The following is a 20,204-nucleotide window of genomic DNA, read 5'->3' as shown; positions in this document are numbered from 1 at the left end:
GACAATTCTCAAATACGGAAATTACTGTATGAACTACGTATTTTTCTAAGTTGGAGTCGTACTCCCGCTTGCGATGTGAAAATCAGTGGCTAATCTTACCCGAGGAATGCTCGTATCGTTGATGTCCCAATCTGCGTGGTGGCGAGGAACTGCAGCTGTCAGCCTACAGTGCGAGTTGCTCATAGCCGGGGAACCGGCGTCTCTCCTGCTTCTGAAACATAACACATAGCGTACTTCAGTACACTCTACCCTTAGAAAACTAAATAAAACTGTTCCTGGTCCTACATGATACAGGATAAGTCCACAAAGAGTTGCCGTCCTTCCCGCGTGCTGCTTGTCGGTAAACGACAGCCCGATCCCCGTCACATAGTTCCCGTACGCCCGTAGAAAACACATCGACGTCGAAGCATTGATAATCAGATTGAAAAACAATAAAACCTACCCCGTTATCCTGTAGACAAGTGTTATAGTGTATGACGATACTGCGGTTCACTCTCTGATATTCAGACTTCGTCGCCGTAAGACCTATCTGTGTCGGTGCGACGTAAAACATCTAAAAAAAAAAAAAGATATTCAGACTCATTAATATTCAAAATTTTGGTGCGAATTACATTGTTGTTCAATACTTATTTCAGAAACCGGAAACGCACCAAACTTATCAATTACTGCTGTATAGGAAGCAATCACGCTGTACGCTATACGAAAGCTTATCGTAGACTGGTCGAGACCATGACATCATCACTCTACCAGAAACGGCGCAGGGAATAACGGACAACTCGACTGAGGCTCCTACTGTATATCAATTTAAAATTTCTCGACCGAGAATCTTTTAGCATACATGTGAAAGCTGCATACAATATAACTTGTATTTTATCTCTGTCATGGATAAACAGAACAAATTCATAGACTTGAAAGTATAAATGATTTTTAAATTACATGACGCTACTCAAGTTAACAATTATTAATCTTATTTATTCCTCATTTGGTCCTTCTTAGCTTTCATCAGCATGCGAGTTAAATATTTTATCATGGAAGTGTTGATGCTTGTGTGGAATATGTCATAAAATTACTGATGTCTTGTGTTTTAACTTTCTAACGCAGAAGATTTATTCACTAGGAATTCATGTGACTGAAGACCTTGGAGCATAACACACCGTGACTGCCTATAGCCTAACATGACGAAAGACGTAAATTGATACACGAACTCCTACATAACAACTTATCTCAATACATTTCCTCTAATTTTCACTTTGATTGTAACCCTCGTGCTATTCCTCTTCACCATTCATCTACGTATAACAATTCTTTTACTGTCACCGTTTGCAGACATTGGAATTCCCTACCACTCAGGGACATTAGGTAAATTGAAAAGATGTCGCCGAGATTACCTGCTGAAAGCTACCGACTGACGTTTGCACTGCACAGCTGATCGTGTGAGTGGCGAAGGTTTGTGTTTCTCTCGTAAATGTAGACCTACATATTTGATAGTTGTGTTATTTTATTTTCTGGCTGTGGGTCTGAGCAATACCGTTTCATATTAGTTAATGTATAGTATTCCATTTTAATCCTCTTAATCACTGTAAGTGTTGGTTTAATGCAACTCTGCTAGATTATAGGTTAATGTGTGGTAAATGTCGTTAACTGTCAGAGATGGACAAACACCCTAACTTCGCCACTTGAAAGAAGCCAAGTAAATAAATAAATAAATAAATAAATAAATAAATAAATAAATAAATAAATAAATAAATAAATAAATAAATAAATAAATAAATAAATAAAAATTAATTAATTAATTAAAACAGCGTCCGGTAATCAGAGGAAAATCTTGAAGCAATGCTTATGTCCAAGCGAATACAACATGGCATCATTCAGTTCTTGTACAAAAAAGGCGTTTTGGTCGGGACGAAAAGAGTCGAAAGATTTCCACCTAATTTCGTATTTTCTGGAATATTTAAAAAAATTGCAAGATCTTGAACATTTTCTGAGGATACGTCAACACTTGACCTTGTACAATGAAATTTGCAGTGATCAGTCTGTCAATGAAGTTTTGTTCTCGTATGAGGTAATTCAATCTGAAAATGGCTGTGCCTTTACATCTCTAACCTTCGAGGATTACAAATTCAATACGATTCTAGAAGGTCTTTTGATGTTGACACGGGTTGGATCCCGGCTCCGTCCAGTGATAGATTTACTGGCAGTTGAAACAACTCCTGCAGGACAAAATTACTGCACCTCGGCGTCTCCGGAAACCGTACAAGTAGTTGGCGGGAGGTAAACGTCATGGAAAAGATATGAATTCGTTTATTCCATAGTATGAGAAATTAGACTCCTTTCCACACTCAAAATTGTAAGCTTCGCTAGTTACTTCCCGTTCACTTAAATTGAAAAAAGCGCCTCTGACCGGTTAATACTAACGGCCCACGTTCGGTCTAGCTCACTTCACGGCCGCTAACATAAGGTAGGCAACACACCATACTGCAAAAACGCGCAGTAGCAAGCACATCAGGGAAGGCATGCGGCCATAAAATTGTGCTATATTGCCGACCCCAAGTAGGCCTATCTAACAAGAAGAATTTTGGTCTGGCCGACCTTTTCAATCGATAATATTTATTGGTGCCCAAGTCATATGAAAGGCTCCGACTCACCCATGGAAAACATTATCGAACAGCGATCTCAAACGAGAAATGTGCACCTGTCGGTATTTTTTCCTGTCAGGTGTGCAACTGTAAAGGTTATGTCCATGACTCATTCACTGCTAGTTCTTTAAAATAAAAAAATAAAAAGTCGAAAGCATGAAGCTAAATGTTTTAGACGAATAGTAGTGTACTAGAGTAAAATCCGTAAATCATGTAGACTACCTTATATAATAAGAAAACCTGTACATTCGGATATCTTAAAATCAGAACGGAGTGATTTATGTGTAAAAAAATACCTTTATAAGCCGGTTTTGAAGAACCAGAATTTTTTTTAGGATGACGGAAATCTACTTTTAAGCCGATGCCCACTGCATTTTATTGCGAATTATAGTAGAACCTAGTCTAAACCAAACACGCGGAAACAAAACATACGCTGTGTATTCTGGTATTCATTGATTTTCTCCTCAGGTAGGTACAATTTTATTACAGTTTAGTGCTGTGCTTTGTGATAATACATTTAACACATTGTTGTCTATTATTGCCTTCTAATTGATGACGTTGTCAGGTTGTAAATAAAGCCACGTGATTTATCCTACTGAGCAAGTGAGTCACTTGCATTCGGGAGGTAGTGGGTTCAAACCCCATCGTCGGCATCCCTGAAAGTTGGTTTTCCATGATTTCTCATTTTCACACCAGTCAAATGCTGGGGCTATGCCTTAATTAAGGCCACAGTCGCTTGCTATCGCTTTCCTATCCCATCGTCGCCATAAGACCTCTCTGTGTCGGTGTGACATAAAGCAAATTGTAGTAGTTTATCGTTTAATGTGACAATACATTAAAAGTTTGTGTCATTGACAAGCGGGAGCTTGGATTTGTTCAAAAATTGGTTTTTGGATTAGAAATTGTCGTGTCACTTGCACTAATTGAAATACGCTTTGCAGCTAAGATATAATATCGTTTTTTTAAAGTATGTATCGTTTCGTAGACATGCATTTGAAATCTATAAAACTCTTTCATTGAAGAGAAAGAAAAAGTCAACTCTCCATGAGAAGGAAAACTATTACGAGAGAAAATTTGAAAGGAACCATCGTGATCCAATGTAGACATTTTCTGCTATAATAATAATAATAATAATAATAATAATAATAATAATAATAATAATAATAATAATAATAATAATAATAATAATAATAATAATGATAATGCCACAGTGCGCAGGCACTTTAATTTGACGTCATTCTGGCTGCCTATGCGTTCCCATTTTATTCTACCAGATGTCTGCTGAGCGATCGACGACTGAATTTTAATTAATTTTGTCAGGTAAACACAATGTTTAGTTCGTACAAATGTGGGTGCAACTGTAGTTACACACACAATTGTAGTAAACATATTCAAGAAAACATTTCACTAACTTTCAATCTATTACTCTCAGGAAAATGTACCATGTTTTTGTAGACTTTAATTTACACAATTGAAAAAGATTAAGGTGCAAATAAATTCAATTTTCATATAACTTTTAATTAGTGCTGTATATTTCAAATATACAGGGTATATTACTGGAGACTCTTCCTGAACGAAATTCCTGAGGCAGCGGATAGGAATTGATATCCAGCGAGGAAATGCTGGCAGCGTTATGGGCACGTTTCCGGATAACGCTCCACTACATCTTAGGCTTTTGAGATGGAGCGAAAGACCAAGGTCAACAGCAGAAAACCTTGTCCGGGTATACAAATAATTCGTACATATTATCAAATAAATAATAATGGATGTCAGGTAGAGAAACTAAAAATTTGCCAGGAGTGTGCAAGTCTGAATTTACGCCACTGTATTTGATTTCATTTAGGCTGCATGCATATCAATTTATACATTCCATCTATATCGTGTAATTCGTAAACATTTGTAATGAGATATGTAAACTACTGGGATTTATTATAAGATGTTGCAATGATAAGGCCTATAATCATATTTGCTCCATATCAGCGCTATTTGATTCCTTAATACAACGTAGGTTCGAATAGCGTTCTGTAAATCTTATATCATTAAATTATTGAGTCCACGGATTATTTGTTTAAGATATCTATACTTCAAGCATTGCAATCGCTCATCGTATAAGGAAACAATATCAAACAGAAATCTGATAAATGAATGAAATTATGTGTCCTCAAATAACCGTAGAGAAATATGTTTCTATATAAAACTATAAATGGCATAACAAACAACAGCACTATTTTGGAGCAATTAAGCTTTAATGACAGAAGATCCAATTTATGGCTACGGTACACATTTCATTGATATCACAAGAATTCACCACTAATGAGGATGTGTAAAACATTTAATAATTTAATATTACATGGAATATACATTGATTTTGACTTGAATTTTCCAAATTTTCGTGTTTAATTAAAGAGATATTTAGTAAGTGAATGCAAATATATATTACACTGATCAAGAAAAATGACTTTCGGCGGATATCTTGGTATCCAAAACGCGTTGTAAGACAACTGAAACATGGTGATTCAAAATATTCAAACCATTTGTATGTATCTCCCACCGTGCATGAGATATACGACATCAACCGTTTACGTATATTTAGCAATAAAATATATAAAAACAACTCACAGGCAGAATGTTCTCTAGAACACTGATTGTTAAATGGAGTGCTAATGGACATGACTTTAGCTAAGATTAGTGAAAATGCACCACACAATTTTAGATGAACGCTATTCCCTGAAAAATAAATCTTCGGCAACATCTTAAAAACCTGACGTGATAGAACAAAGCGGTTTCCATATTTAAAATCAACATTAAAAACTGCACTAGAAACAGTAAACATCATATCAGATACCCACCCCTTGTAAGTCAGTGTTACCTCTGCAATATATTATGATGTCGGACACTTTATCTCTGTACTGAACCCTTGGGTCAAAGGTCATGGGTTCAGTATCTCATTACTATAATCGTCGTTGACATTATTATTTTCGACAATGTGAAACCACAGTTTGTCCACAATTTATTAATAGACAATGTTGTAAATGTATCATTGTAATGTTCCTGTATTGTATTGTCTGTTTGTAAAGCCTATTATATTTTGTTTGTATTGGTTAGTGATTTTATGTATTTATTTGTAGAGTCTGCTGTAACGGGACTCTTTCTCTCTTGTATATTATATTAATAAATTAATTTATAAGGTGACTGTCCGACCCATTGGCTTGTTAGCGTTGAGGAGTTCGGTTCAGAGGGTCCCGGGTTCGATTCCCGGCCGGGACGGGGATTTTAATCGCGTCTGATTAATTCTTATGGTCTGTGACTGGGTGTTTGTCCCAATACGTTCCTCTCCATATTCAGACAACACACTACACTACCAACCACCACAGAAACACGCAATAATAGCCTAATTACATCCCTCCATATTAGGTTGGCATCAGGAAGGGAATCCGGCCATAAAACAGGGCCAGATCCACATGTGCGACACAGTTCGCACCCGAGACCCCACAGATGTTGGGAAAGCGGAGGAAGAAGAATAAGAATCTATCAGATGACTGAGAACCTGAACCCCTACTGGGTGACCAATAGGTCGTGCATATATTGTGTGCCCCCACTCACAGGGGTGAATTGGGTCAGACGGTAGAAAGTAGCCTATCATAATTGGAAATAAATCTAGACTCAGCTAGGAGCCCTGGTCGCAAGTTGTGAGACCTACAAAAAAAATCGGCACATAGCCACATTCACGGATATCCTCTTGCATCACAATCCACGGGATGTAACCGCACACGAGTGCCAGTAATTTCCTACACTTTACTGTAAACTGCGTAGCTTTCCTCACATGTCACCAGTGTGAAACAATAACTTGGAGATACTGAAATCCATAACATATTATGAAGTGGAGGATATCGTCGTTGTGTCTCGGAATACCGTTATGTGACAATGTTGAGCGGAGAAATACTGACCCGCAGCACACACATCCCTTAGAACCATGATTCGTCTCTACAGTGCATGCAATGCTGACCCGCAGCACACGTATCACTTAGAACCAGAATTCGTCGATGCAGTTCATGCAATACTGAACCTTTCTGGTCAGAGTTCTAAGCTGAAATGTTATCACATTTCCTGGGTGCAACTACGATATATTCCATTTCCTTCTCTTTGTTGGTCGTATTGTACCTCTCTGCATCCCTAGTTCTCTCCTTTGAGTGTTCCGTAGTGATAAATAGTTTAAGATCACATTCGAATGCCATGAAGTGTCACCTTTATTTCATTGAGTTTGGTCTGGTATTGTAGGCATCATATTTTCTAAATATTAGAAAACTACTCCAGTCCATTACTGTCTTAGTTTAATAAGAGCGAGGGGGACTATCCCTGAATTCTTCGCTGATTTCTCCTAGTGGTTTTATTGACATATTTAGCAACCATAATGGCACATTAACATACTTAGTGATATATCATAATATTTACTTTAATATAATTAATTTTTCTTTTATTCGATACTTTGTATATCTTATTAGTCTATCATGGCAATCTGAAAATGCTGCAGGAAGATTCTAGAGGAAATAAAAAACGATTGAATATTTTTAAAACTTTAATCAATTCAATTATGTGTGGGTGGAATAGAACAAACCGTTCAGGTTAGAATGAAACGCCTCGCAGTTATTTGTAATCCAGAAGGAGCTTTCTGTATAGTTTTCCCACTCCTCACAGGAGCGAATGCATACAACTTTCCTCACTTACCAGCCCTCAGCGGGACCTAATCCGCTAGAAGCCAATTTATAGACTATGATACTCTTAAACTTCTGAGCGGTATTGCACATAAGTTTCTTTCTCTAGACCCCATTCTTCCTGGTCATAACCACTACTACTGTTCGGACAACTGGACTTTCCTCCCTCTACCTGTATCGAAAAGTTTCGAAAGTTAGGTTTTTCATAACGTAGGCAACTTATTTATGGGTTTCACACGCCTCTTCACTTCACATACCACCGCAGACTTCTGAAATGATCACTTCACCTTTAATCCGTAGCAAAATAAAGAGTATGGATACCAGGGTTATAACTTTATGTTATTTACTGGAATTGCAGGAGATTTCCTGGTTTAAAGAAGCAGTGAACTTCGTTAGGATTCAGTGATATGCTCTTCTCTGGTACACCTCGAATGAAGTTGAGCTGTATGTACCGTTTTAACCATTTTCCATTATTCCAAACATTCTTAAATCTCTGTCAATACCGGAAATCGAACCCGAGGCTCTAAGAACAGCAGTTAATAGCTAGGGAGGCGGACATTGGTATTATATCAAATCAAGACATGTAGAGAAATATGTGGCAGAAGGGGAATGGATTTGCAGCCCTGCACCACACCGTAGTGAAAATCAGCAGCGCAATCTCGTCATGAACAGCTACGGACCGAAGTGGAAGATTGTTGCCACCATGTGCGAAGATAATCATTTAGAACATCAACTCCCATACCTATGAAATGAAATGGCGTATGGCTTTTAGTTTCGGGAGTGTCCGAGGACAAGTTCGGCTCGCCAGATGAGGTCTTTTGATTGGACGCTCGCAGGCGACCTGCGCGTCGTGATGGGGATGAAAGAGTGATGAAGACGACACATACACTCAGCCCCCCGTGCCAGTGGAATTACCCAATTATGGTTAAAATTTCCGCCCCTGGTGGAAATCGAACCCGGGACCTCTGTGACCAAAGGCTAGCACGCTAGCCATTTAGTCATGGAGCCGGACTCCCGTAGCTATGATCATGTAAAACTAATAGCTCGCTTGCTTGAAACATGCAGCCTACTTTGAAATCGGTACAGAGACCAAATGCACGATCTAATGATCATATCTTTGCCTTAGAGAGCAAATATTTAGCGCTTAAATTTCTCAGATCATTGTGTAAACGTCTTCTGTCTTCACTGTTTTACCATCGTTTCCTTCGGTGTTCTCTAACATACAGTTAATCAGCTGAGCGCCTGCAGCCTATACTGACCCGTTACACAGGTCTGTTAGAAAGGTTGTCGGTTTAGTAGGCGTTTGCTGTGGTTTCATTGACGGGCAAGCCGGCAGTGACGAAGAGGAACCGGTTTGGTCCCGCGCACGGGGCTATGAATGGAGAGGCTGTGTTTATAGTACGGCTTGGCGATGGTAAGTCATCAGTAGGCCTTGCTTGTCTCGAGTGGAAGGCCTTGGGCTGCTAAAGGCCACAAGAAACAACTCTGGCAGCAGCGCGACCGCTTCTCGGAATTGGGAACATACTAATGGCATGGTTTATGGTAATAGAAACACGTTATGAGTAGGCGGTATTTATCTTGAGACATTCTCAGCTCACTGTTTACGATTCATGGCAGAGGACGCCACATTACAAACAGCATTCCTGACACGTTCATATATTTCATACCACACCAATAGTTAAACCAGTGCTTCGTTTCCAATCCTCAACCCCAGCTGAAGAACATTCCAAGGAATTTTAAACAGGAATTCGAACGACATCTTCTGGTACGGAAGAATTGCTTTAGTTCAGGGAAATAAAGTCACCAGAAATATATTATAAGAAATACGTAACGATGAAGACATTCCTCCACATAGCGTTGGCGTAAGGAAGGACATCCGAACGTAAAGCTGGGCTTACTTCTCATTATTGTGTATCCCACATATGTGTGCATGGGTAAGAGACTGTCACAGAAAAATGCTGTCAGATTTCCCTTTGGGAATATGTCTTTCAATAAATGAAACTCCCTCCAAAATCATGAGTAGTTAGTGGGACGTTAAAACAAAAACTTTGTTAAACATGAAACTCAAATTGATAAATATTAATTTCTTTGCATCTAACAAATCGTTTTCGAGACACACATGTATGGAATCTGGAGTCTGTAACTGTAGGATTCAGTGCATAGAAACTGGGAAGCTGATCCAGGGCCTATGAAACTATCATGACTCGTAAAATAATCAGTTCTCTAGAGTGTCATGAGATGAGGCTTCTTTGATAAAAGAGCCCTCTATATGCCTCAGTCATGGCCATCCATCAATACTTCACATCACAGCCTGCACGGTTGCTAGGTAACATTGCGTCACACATTTTGTATCACTAATTTCAGATGACCCGTAGCCATAAGATATATGTAAAAAATATTACCGTTCAATTGGACTATACGCAACGTTTATCCCGTACCAAATTTAAATGTGAAATGTGCGCCCACTGTCATTCATCCAATGCATACTTTGTTCCAACCAAGAGGCGGGGAACCCGTAAGCCGAAAATGATCAAAGAAAACTATTGCTTATTGCGGCTGAATTTGTTTCGTACTTGAATGGTAATGAGTATAGTGAGCAGACGTGTTTATTTCTGGGACACTATTGGGTATAAAAACCACCCGGGTGGATTTTAGGAAATTTCAACAAAATAACTTTTTCGGGGGGGGGGGCGGGATTGGGAGAAAATGTATAAATTTCAATTTTTAGATTCACCTGATAGATCAGATCCTCCGCATTTGTATCAATTTTCGTGCAAAAATTTCCAGTAGTTCACTTAAAACCTAATGGTATTTCCATTTTAGTGAAGAGATGTAGGATACACACCAGTCAGCGTAGTTGAGACAGCACTGCACCTCACATGACGTGTGTTCTTTGAGTAGCATTACTTAATCTCTTAGCGAATAAACTAAGAATGAAGCTGCTCCTTAACCTCCTGTTTCATAATTTAATTGGATGATTCACTCAGAATTTTGCTGAATTCCACAGAGGATGAGGGTGAACCTAAATGGACATATTTAATGAAAACCTTAGGGGTTACAGGCGGTAAACGACAAACGGTGTATATAGACTAAGTTTAAAAATTAAAATTTGAGTTTTTCTAAAATCTGTGTCAGTCACGTGGTAGTTCATCCATTAGAAAAAGAACTCTGGTTTCAACAGGAGTGAGAAAAAGACTAATGGGAGTGTTTGCTTTACTTTTTGGAATATTGTGATGTTTTAAAATATTGAAACGAAGTGCTGAGGAGTCATAAAAAGAGCCAATCGTATCAAATAAGTCATTATTTTCAACACTGTTCCAAACGCTCAATCACGTAGCGTACACGTGGTTTCAGAGAAATCATATATTTTCTGAAATGTATGTTCATCCTCAAATTGCGCTCGTTACCTCCCACCATCGATATATCAACAAGCAAGCAGCATTTAGTCACGGTTATACATGTTACCGTGTTCTTTGGTCACTGCCCTTTGTCCTGGTGTAACCACTTCCTGTTCCTTTTTGAAGACAGCTGTGTGTTTCAGTGGTTTACATTCCACATCAGTCCAGCAAGCTTACCTACGTTTTGTGTTTAGTGCTTTACTTTGCATATATTGCACCCAATATGCGACTGGTCAAAACGGTACAATATGTTTATCTTTCCAGTAAGAAGAGAAGAAATGGATCGGAAGTGGAGTGCCTTGTGTGTCCTGGCACTTTTTGGAATTTCATAAATATTTGACGTGACATTTAAAGAAAAGTTGCTTAAAGAAATGTTCTTTGAGAAGTAGGCTACTCTTGGTGTCTGAAGGAAGATAGAGATTATTGTAAATGAAGAGACCAGCGGAATAACTACTCTAAGCTATCATGAAGAAATGCTCTATTCGTCGATGCAAGAACCAGACTGCTCCAGAGCAGTCCGGGTTTATTTAGAATAGCAATGGAGTGTCGTGCGAGTGCCATGGTGAGGGATTCTTTCGTTATAGAAAAAAAATAGAAGGCACGCTTTCCTTACCAGATGCATTCAGTCCTTTGCATCACTGTGTGTCAAAACTCAATGCAAATACGGTTAAAGATGTTTAAGATATAGTGTCAAATTACGTTCCACCAGACTGGTTCTAGAGATAGTTTCAACTGGGAGGGATGCCGTAGCCGACAGATGGTGAATAAACATAAACTTATTAGAGGGCTACCTTGTTATGTCTCACGATAAGTCTTCTATACAATCAAATAAGTTACACAGATACGTGTGGTAAACAGTGTTTGATATGTTATTTTTTCGTCGTAAACATATTTGTCGAGGAAAGAAACACGATAGCTACAACGCTTTATTTAAAAAAGACTAGGTAGACAGTAGATAGGGAATCTGCCACCTAAATGCAGATCAGATGTAAACGTAAATAAATGAGAGGATTCAACTAAAACACGGAAATATGTTATTCTCCATTTCAGTTGCTACGCTTTGCTAGTGTTGTCTTGATTATCTTACATTTCAGAAATGTAATAATTTTATTCATTTAATCTATGAGTTTCCTGTAAGATTCTCTTTTTTTGGAACTGTCTTCTTCTTCAACTATGAGAAGTGACATAGTGAAAACAAGGTCATTACTGACGGATAATGACGTAGCAATTCGAAATTGAAATAATTGAAGAAGTATTGTACTTTTATGCAAACTATTGTAGTATGTTTGTTTTAAAGCTAAATAATATGAACAAAAAGCCTGAACAAATCTATAGCAATTATACGTCTCAAGTATTGCCCATGGGAAGTCGACTGATGTGAGTGGAATAGGCCAATGGGTCGCAGAAGTATTCGAATAGACCTAGCTAGTTCCCGGATCGCACACAGCTTGACTGGAATTGTTTTCCTCCAGGGTTGTCCATGCACATCTCGAATATTAGGCCACCCAAACAAAACAAGACTGATGGACAAGGTCATTTATTCTCTCAGAAAACAAACCTCCACTAAACAGTCACTTACAAAGTGTATCAATATGATGGTAGGCCTATATCTGAGATGTAGACATGTAAAATATCATAAATTTAATCTGTTGTAATTTGATCAATTTATTTGAGATCATAGCAGGTTAGAAATATTACACAACTTTGTATCTAGATTTTGATTTTAAAAGCTATAATCTTATCTTCTCATTTTCTTGATCATAATCTGAATATTTATTTCAGTTCATCAGCGTATTTAGAGCTTCGAATGTCACAGGATGTTATGTCTGTAATGTTTTGAATTCATATGTTGTTATCTGACAATGATGTGGTTTAGTTCACATGCGTTTATGCCTATATTATGTTCTAAATAATGCATTAGGCCTATCAATTGAGCTCTGGCTAATTACTTGTTATCTTTGTTATGTTCTAAACAATACACTGTTGAGTTTATTAAACTGTGAGCTAATTATTTGATGCCTGTGTTATTTTCTAAATAACGCATAATTGTGTTTATTGAACTGTGAGGTAATGATTTTTATGCCTGTATTACTGTATGCTCTAAGTAATGTTTGACTTGTGAGTTTATTGAGCTGTGGTACAATGAAAACCGTCTGAGTATAAAAGATGCTTCGCTGAAATTAACCTTGTACTTCCACAGTTCATAATCTAAATCAGCGTCACGTGCAGTACGACGAGAGAAGGATGCTTACGTCAAACATATTAAAGAACCTCAATTCTTGTATTAAAATGTCATATTGGAGCCAGTTAAACTCTCCTGGGGGATAAGTGGGATCGCTTGTTGGCCACAGCGTTCCACCCGAGTAGTTCTCCCAGCCAGACGAGCATAGCACACAGAAAGAAATGTCTGTTTCTACCAAACGTGAGTGGTGAAATATAAGGGGCAAACTTACACATACGAAGACTGTATAACTGCGTCAGGTTAGTATCTAATTTCACTTCCGTAGCAACCGCCTGCGAAAGATCACATCCAGCACGTTTCAAGTGGGCACCGTTCATTCCGCATCTCCACTTCAAAAGAACTATCATTTCAATTCACACTAAATCAGGAAATGAGAAGAGATCTGATAGTAAAACAATCACTGCCACTTCAGTTCTTTAGTCACACACATATTCCTACGTAGCGTCGCGATGCAAAAGCTGTGGAATACTGCATTTAAAAGTTCACAAAGCATCTGAAAAGTTTTATTAATTGCTGTCATTTCCTCAAGTCGCACTTCTCCCTGCCTCCGTGTATGCGCAGGCGGACTGGGTGAAATCTAGGTCCAGCCAATAGGATGTGGGCCTGAGGGTTGTGCCACGGGGTGGATGGGGAGGCCAATCAGGATGCAGCTGTCTCTAGGCTGGTGGGAGTTGGGGGGGGGGGGAGAGAGGGAGAAGGATACAGAACACATGCTAAATTGGATTACCGTTAAACGAGTAACAAGTGGCCGCCTCATGATTCAGACAGGAGGCTGGATTTTCTCACCACTCTTGAAAATTGTATCCCAGAGATTATGGAGGCTTTAGGTCCTCCGTCACGGCACATTCCCAATATTTCCCTTCTTGTGGGTGATAATTAGAGTCCAGAAGTTAAGCAATATGCTTTTTCTATCTGGGCGGGTACATAGTACCGTACATTTCGGAACGGTAGGGGAAAAGCAATGGTAAATTACCTTACTGCTCATTTTGCTTAGTATGCCTCATATTAGTGCCGCGATCGGATTTTGCAGTTTCCCTATAACCTTATAACCTTTGGTGGTGTTATTTGAGGAACCAACCAGCGTCTGGGCTGATGACCTAATAGGCAGACAGACAGACAGACAGACAGACAGACAGACAGACAGACAGACAGACAGACAGACAGACAGACAGACAGACAGACAGACAGACAGACAGAGAGAAAGGACCACTTATCAAACTGCGTTTCTTGCTTACTTTAGCTCGCGTCGTGTATTTACAATTTGATGCCCCTTTTTTGTCTTATTTGAGTTGTTATGGATAGATTTATGCTGTTATTTACATATTAAAATTTAATCAGTGGAAATAAAAAATATATTATTCCAACGTACTGCAATAATAATAATAATAATAATAATAATAATAATAATAATAATAATAATAATAATAATAATAAAGAGACTAATCTGATTAAAATTTAATAGATAAACAATAACATTCGCACAAACGATAATTTCGTATTACACAAATCTCACTCCACAAGGCAGCTGCGGGCTCCCAAGTACAGTACTAAAATATGATGCAGATGTGTTAAGTGTTAAGGCATTTTTTTTTATTACTTAAGTGTTTATTTTCATGATTTTACTCCCTACAGTATTTCCTAAGGTTTGAATGTTTCTTGCCTGCTTATTCTGGCCAGAATAAATGCCTGAACTTTCGTACAACAACAACAACAACAATAATGATAATAATAGCCTAATAATAATAATAGGCTGAGAAAAACAGATCACTCTTGGCCTTAGTTTTAATTAGGCCTAATTTTGTCGGGTGAACACCAAGTGGGTCGCCAGAGATCTTTTATATGCCGACATCGCACGACTTGGAGTGTCGAATGGACTTTTTTTTTCCTGGAGACAATACCGTATTCTACCACTGATCCAAGAAAGATGGCCTGAGTTGGTCACCACGGGGTCCCTAGCTGAGTGTGATACTGATTCCACTTACTCTTCTAAGGCTCCTCACTTTCACCTCTTGTTTTTTCTTTTATCTGACCCTCCATTAGTGAAGTTTGGCTCTGTTCCAACACCAACTGTAGACCCTATTAGGTTTTACGACACCTAGGACGTCTTCATTAAACACGCCCTTTATCGCCCTTCGTCTTTCTTTAATGGTACCGCACCTTAATTCATCGAAAAATCGAAAACCTCTTCCTCTTAAGAGAGGATGGTTACCTAGTTTTATTTCCCCTTAAAACAATTATACCCAAGTGAGTTGGTTGGGTTCCATGCAATTGGCAGCCCAGAACATGGTTTCCCATCTTCAGCCCAGGCAAATCATAAGGCTGACCTTAATTAAGACCACGGTCTCTTCCTTCCCAATCGTAGTCCTTCCCTATCCTATCGTCGTCAAAACCTTAGTTCGTGCGATGGTAAACTACAAAATACCGCTATGTGACAATGTTGAGGGGAGAAATACTGACCCGCAGCACAAGTATCACTTACAAGGGAAAATTCGCTGATATTGTTCATAGATGACAGAACCTTTCTGGTCAGAGTTCTAATTACATACCGTTTTTTCTAGGCGCAACTACGATGTAGCCTTTATCGCACTCGTATATTTTCTTCTAGAATAGAATCATAGTCATGTCTTTGAGGCTTAGAAGACGAAAGAGCGAGTAGGGCCCGCAGATTGTTCCTCTCTTAGTAGCCTCTTACAACATGCAGGGGGTTCAGATAACGCATCCTTTTGCTCCAACTACGGGGGAGGTAGAGAGTTCCAATATGTCGAAATAAAAATGAGTGTATTCACAAAAGAATGGTATGGCTTGTGAATTATTATTATTATTATCCAATCCTGTGGTATGGAAGTAAAGTGCATGTCTCTTATTCCAAGGCCCTGGGTTTATTTTCCGGCCAGTTCAAGGATTTAAATTCTGGACTGTGGAGTAGAAGGTGGTTGACCTGATCTCAAGCTCTTCGTTAGAGGAAGACAACGCACAGTGAGAATATGACGCTACTGACGTGGTTGCCATGGTTACAATGGTGTCACAAAATTCATAACGCTAATTTCAGATAGACCAGAATCATAATCACGTAAAGAAAAGAAAACACATTACGAAAACCATAACCACTACCGACTTTCCCCACTGTATTCAATTTATACGAGATTTCATTCATGAAATGATCACTACATTTTACTCTACATCAGACAGTTACCGTAGTCTAATAATAATAATAATAATAATAATAATAATAATAATAATAATAATAATAATAATAATAACACCCTCCCTGGCAGCTACTTACGACTAATCATGGAATATTATGGATAAAATGAGATCATCGGAATTCTATCGGATGATAGGAATAGCTCATGTTTTCAGGTTGAAAAAACAAATTGTTAAACTTTTAAGTAGGCCTACGTAAAAAACTGGTTGCCTTATGTTCTTTCTTTTAATTTCTCATCGGAATCAAATTTCTCATGATAATGCAGAACACAGCAGTGAGAGGAAGTGCCGATGACCACGATACGTTTTAGAAATCAAGACTTAGACTGGAATATTGCTACGGAAGGCTTAGGTTATCATTATCCTGGTCACGGGAGTGAATGAATGGGTGATCTTCTAATACCCAGCAAGTCCTATTTGGACTCTAGGTTAGTGATATTTTCGGGCCTAATGTTTCATAAATCCACCGGCTGATTTGATTCCGCTCTCCATGTCACCGTATCCTGTGCTAATCCCTCATTTCTACATCAAGTCTGATCCATTTGTCATATTCAAGTTTTGGCCCCCCTAACGGATCAACAAGTCCTGGGTGTCTCAAGATGTATTCTGTCAATCCATCTCTTCTCCCGGTGAAATTTCGCCCATATCGTTGTTCCCCTACCATCCGGACTCAATGTGTCATAATTTATGATCCGATATACCCAATTGATATTCAACATTCTTGTGTAACACCACATTTCAAAGACATTTGCATCACTTATTATTAAGATTTCTCATTACCAATCCCTGGCCATTTCCGAGACAATTTAGGATATAAACATTCATTGATCAGGTGATAAAAGTTAGAATCACTTCTATCGTCTACAAGAAAGTTGCAAGTTTATGGCTCTTCTCAGTTATTGATCTCGTAACTCAGCATGTGGCTTCCTGTGCAGATGTGAGCACGCAACGGTCTGCATTTTAGAGAATCTTCCATTTTCACATAGACCCTTCTATTGAAGAGTTTGAATGTCTCGATAAGGGATAGGGGAGACTTTTTTTTTTTTTTTTTTTTGCTAGGGGCTTTACGTCGCACCGACACAGATAGGTCTTATGGCGACGATGGGATAGGAAAGGCCTAGGAGTTGGAAGGAAGCGGCCGTGGCCTTAATTAAGGTACAGCCCCAGCATTTGCCTGGTGTGAAAATGGGAAACCACGGAAAACCATCTTCAGGGCTGCCGATAGTGGGATTCGAACCTACTATCTCCCGGATGCAAGCTCACAGCCGCGCGCCTCTACGCGCACGGCCAACTCGCCCGGTAGGGGAGACTTTTAACACAGTAGATAAATACCCATCATGATAGGGCTGAGAAGTAGATATCCTAGGTACGCATTCAGAAACAGACAGCAGCGAATGTGAATAGGGGTTTTCCTTGAGCTGAATGCTACAAAATGTTGACTTCCACCCAGTATACCTATCAATGTATCCTTCTGGCAGAATTTCAACAATATGTGTAAAAGGATGAATAGGTCTTCAAGATGAAAATAAACAAACCGACAACAAATGTAAGGGAGTATAGTAGAGTGGAGGAAGGAGAAGTAGGTAATATTAGTTAGGAAATGACGTATTAAAAGGGAGTAGACAAATAGTGTTACTGGTAGTAGATTTACTGAGAATGGCAAGAGTAAGGAGGACACACAATTCAGACTAAGTCAAGCAAGGAATAAATTTGCTCACTACGAATATAGATAGGCCTTTGCATATTAGAAACATCTTGTAAAAGACATTTGTGTTGCGCGTTGCGTTGTTTAGAAGTGAACCATGGGTTAACCAGTGCAGAAAGGAACAAAGACGAAGGTTTTGAAAAGCGGTGTTACAGGAGAATGCTGAAAGTGAAATGGGTAGATAGAAAACAATAAGTAAGCGAATCTGGCTTGAATTGGTGAGAGGATTGGGGGAATTTGATCTAAAGAAGAGGTAGAATGATAAAACACATCTTGACACGCGGGACTTGTTCAGTTAGTTTTGAGGGAAGTGTAGGTGGTAAGAACAGTCGAGGTGGGCTATACCAAGGCATGAATATGACAAACAGATTAGTCTTCTTCAGTTAGTTTTGAGGGAAGTGTAGGTGGTAAGAACAGTAGAGGTGCACCAAGCCATAAATATGGCAAACAGTTAGATGTAATGGTAAGGAAGAAATGAAGGTTAGCATAGGATAGGGTAGCATGGAGCGCTGCATCAAACAATTATATGAACTGATGACCCAAACACCAAGTGTAGAAAGACTCCTCTCTAAGCCCCCAAACCTGCTATCTGACGGAGGGTAACAGTCCTGATGGTCCTTGGCCTACTAAACGACCGCTGCCAGACCGAATGCCTCAATATTACGTGCGGTCGGCTCCACGAATCATCTCGGCCGTCATTCTTGGTTTTCTAGACCGGAGTCGCCATCTCACCGTCAGATAACTCCTCAATTGTAATCACCTAGACTGAGTGGACTTCGAACCAGCCATCAGATCAAGGTAAAAATCTCTGACTGGCCAGGAGTCAAACCCGAAGCAACCCCCTATACCACGAGGATGGCTGCCGGGAGAAATACGAGTTAAAATCTTAAATTAATTTGTTTAAGAGACGCTAGGAATTATTGAATGAGCTGGAAGCCACGGAACATGGAGTTACAGCATTTTAATAGGTCTACCCTCAGCGGGGTTCGAGTCTGGTATCTTGGGAAGAGCTACGGACTCTGCGGTCAAGAGATGGAGGTAGAAAAGTGACAGTAACCCACTTAACTGACTGCAGCATCACAGCGTCAACTTTTTCGTCTTGCTGCACCGTCTCTTTAAATCCTGTTTGGTATGTGCTCGTCATTAGGCAACCTGGTAGAACCGCTTGGCGGGCACTCTTCAACAACACAACGGCATTATTATTATTATTATTATTATTATTATTATTATTATTATTATTATTATTATTATTATTATTATTATTATTATTAAACTTGCCGTTACCTATTTAATAGGGAAGTACTTTTAAAAAAGCTGTCGAACGCACTGACATGGCGTACTGGTCTGAGTTCCTCTGACAGCAGTGCGTTGACCTACTGAGTCGAAGGTGTTGAGTTCGATTCCTGCTTAGTCAGATAGTAGGTCTACTTGAACCGCAAATATTCTAAACAACAACACCGCCAAAGAATAAAGGAAGGAAACAAGGAAGAAAGCTCATCCAAAAGTTTTTTTTTTTAATTTCGTACGACTATTTCTAGCCGAGTGTAGCCCTTGTAAGACAGACCCTCTAATGAGGGTGGGCGGCATCTGCCATGCGTAGGTAACTGCGTGTTAATGTGGTGGAGGTTAGTGTTATGTGTGGTGTGTGAGTTGCAGGGATGTTGGGGATATCACAAACACCCAGCCCCGGGCCACTGGAATTAACCAATGGAGGTTAAAATCCCCGACCCGGACGGGAATCGAACCCGGGACCCTCTGAACGGAAGGCCAGGATGCTGGCCATTCAGCAGAGTTGAGCAAAAAGGAGAGTAAAAATCTTTCTCGTGACCATTCTAGGCATGGTTCCCCTGCCAGAAACGTCATCTCCAGGTGAATGCTGGGTTGGTAGATAATAAATAAATAAATAAATAAATAAATACATGGACGAACACCACACTGATACAGGTTATGAGCCAAAACGAAGTAACTAAAAACACGCAGTTGATTATCGAGCTATCAAGCACTTTTCAAGAACTGCATCCAATACGATTCTGTAATACTGAGCGAGATATTACGTGAGTATTATCGTAATAATCCAACGCCTTTAGATCTACTGTTTTATGCGAACCACTGGGACACAATTTTTAATTCCGAATATGTCACGTTCACCTACTTGGAATTCGAAGCCTGCTGCCTTGGAACGAGTTCTAATCAGATAGGCCCTACACTTGGCTACACGGCCGGTGACATGCTACAGATCTAAACCAGGTAGTGCAGTTTCAAAGACAGACATGGGCAACTTTCATGACTTGTAAGAAAAGCCACTTC

The 20,204-nt window shown here is 39.3% G+C and overlaps 1 protein-coding gene across 1 annotated transcript in view; it reads right to left on the bottom strand.

Moving 5' to 3' along the window:
• Nucleotides 1–20,204, bottom strand: part of gcm (glial cells missing) — an 80,873-nt gene that overhangs the window by 15,535 nt on the left and 45,134 nt on the right. The window contains exon 3 of the mRNA XM_068227381.1: nucleotides 100–281. Coding sequence (XP_068083482.1) covers nucleotides 100–281 — 182 coding nt within the window. The remainder of the gene's footprint in view (nucleotides 1–99; nucleotides 282–20,204) is intronic.

Source organism: Anabrus simplex, chromosome 4 (assembly GCF_040414725.1).
Source record: "Anabrus simplex isolate iqAnaSimp1 chromosome 4, ASM4041472v1, whole genome shotgun sequence".
NCBI classification, from domain to species: domain Eukaryota; kingdom Metazoa; phylum Arthropoda; class Insecta; order Orthoptera; family Tettigoniidae; genus Anabrus; species Anabrus simplex.
Note: the sequence above shows the minus strand (reverse complement) of the source record. Positions and strands in the feature narration are given on the sequence as shown.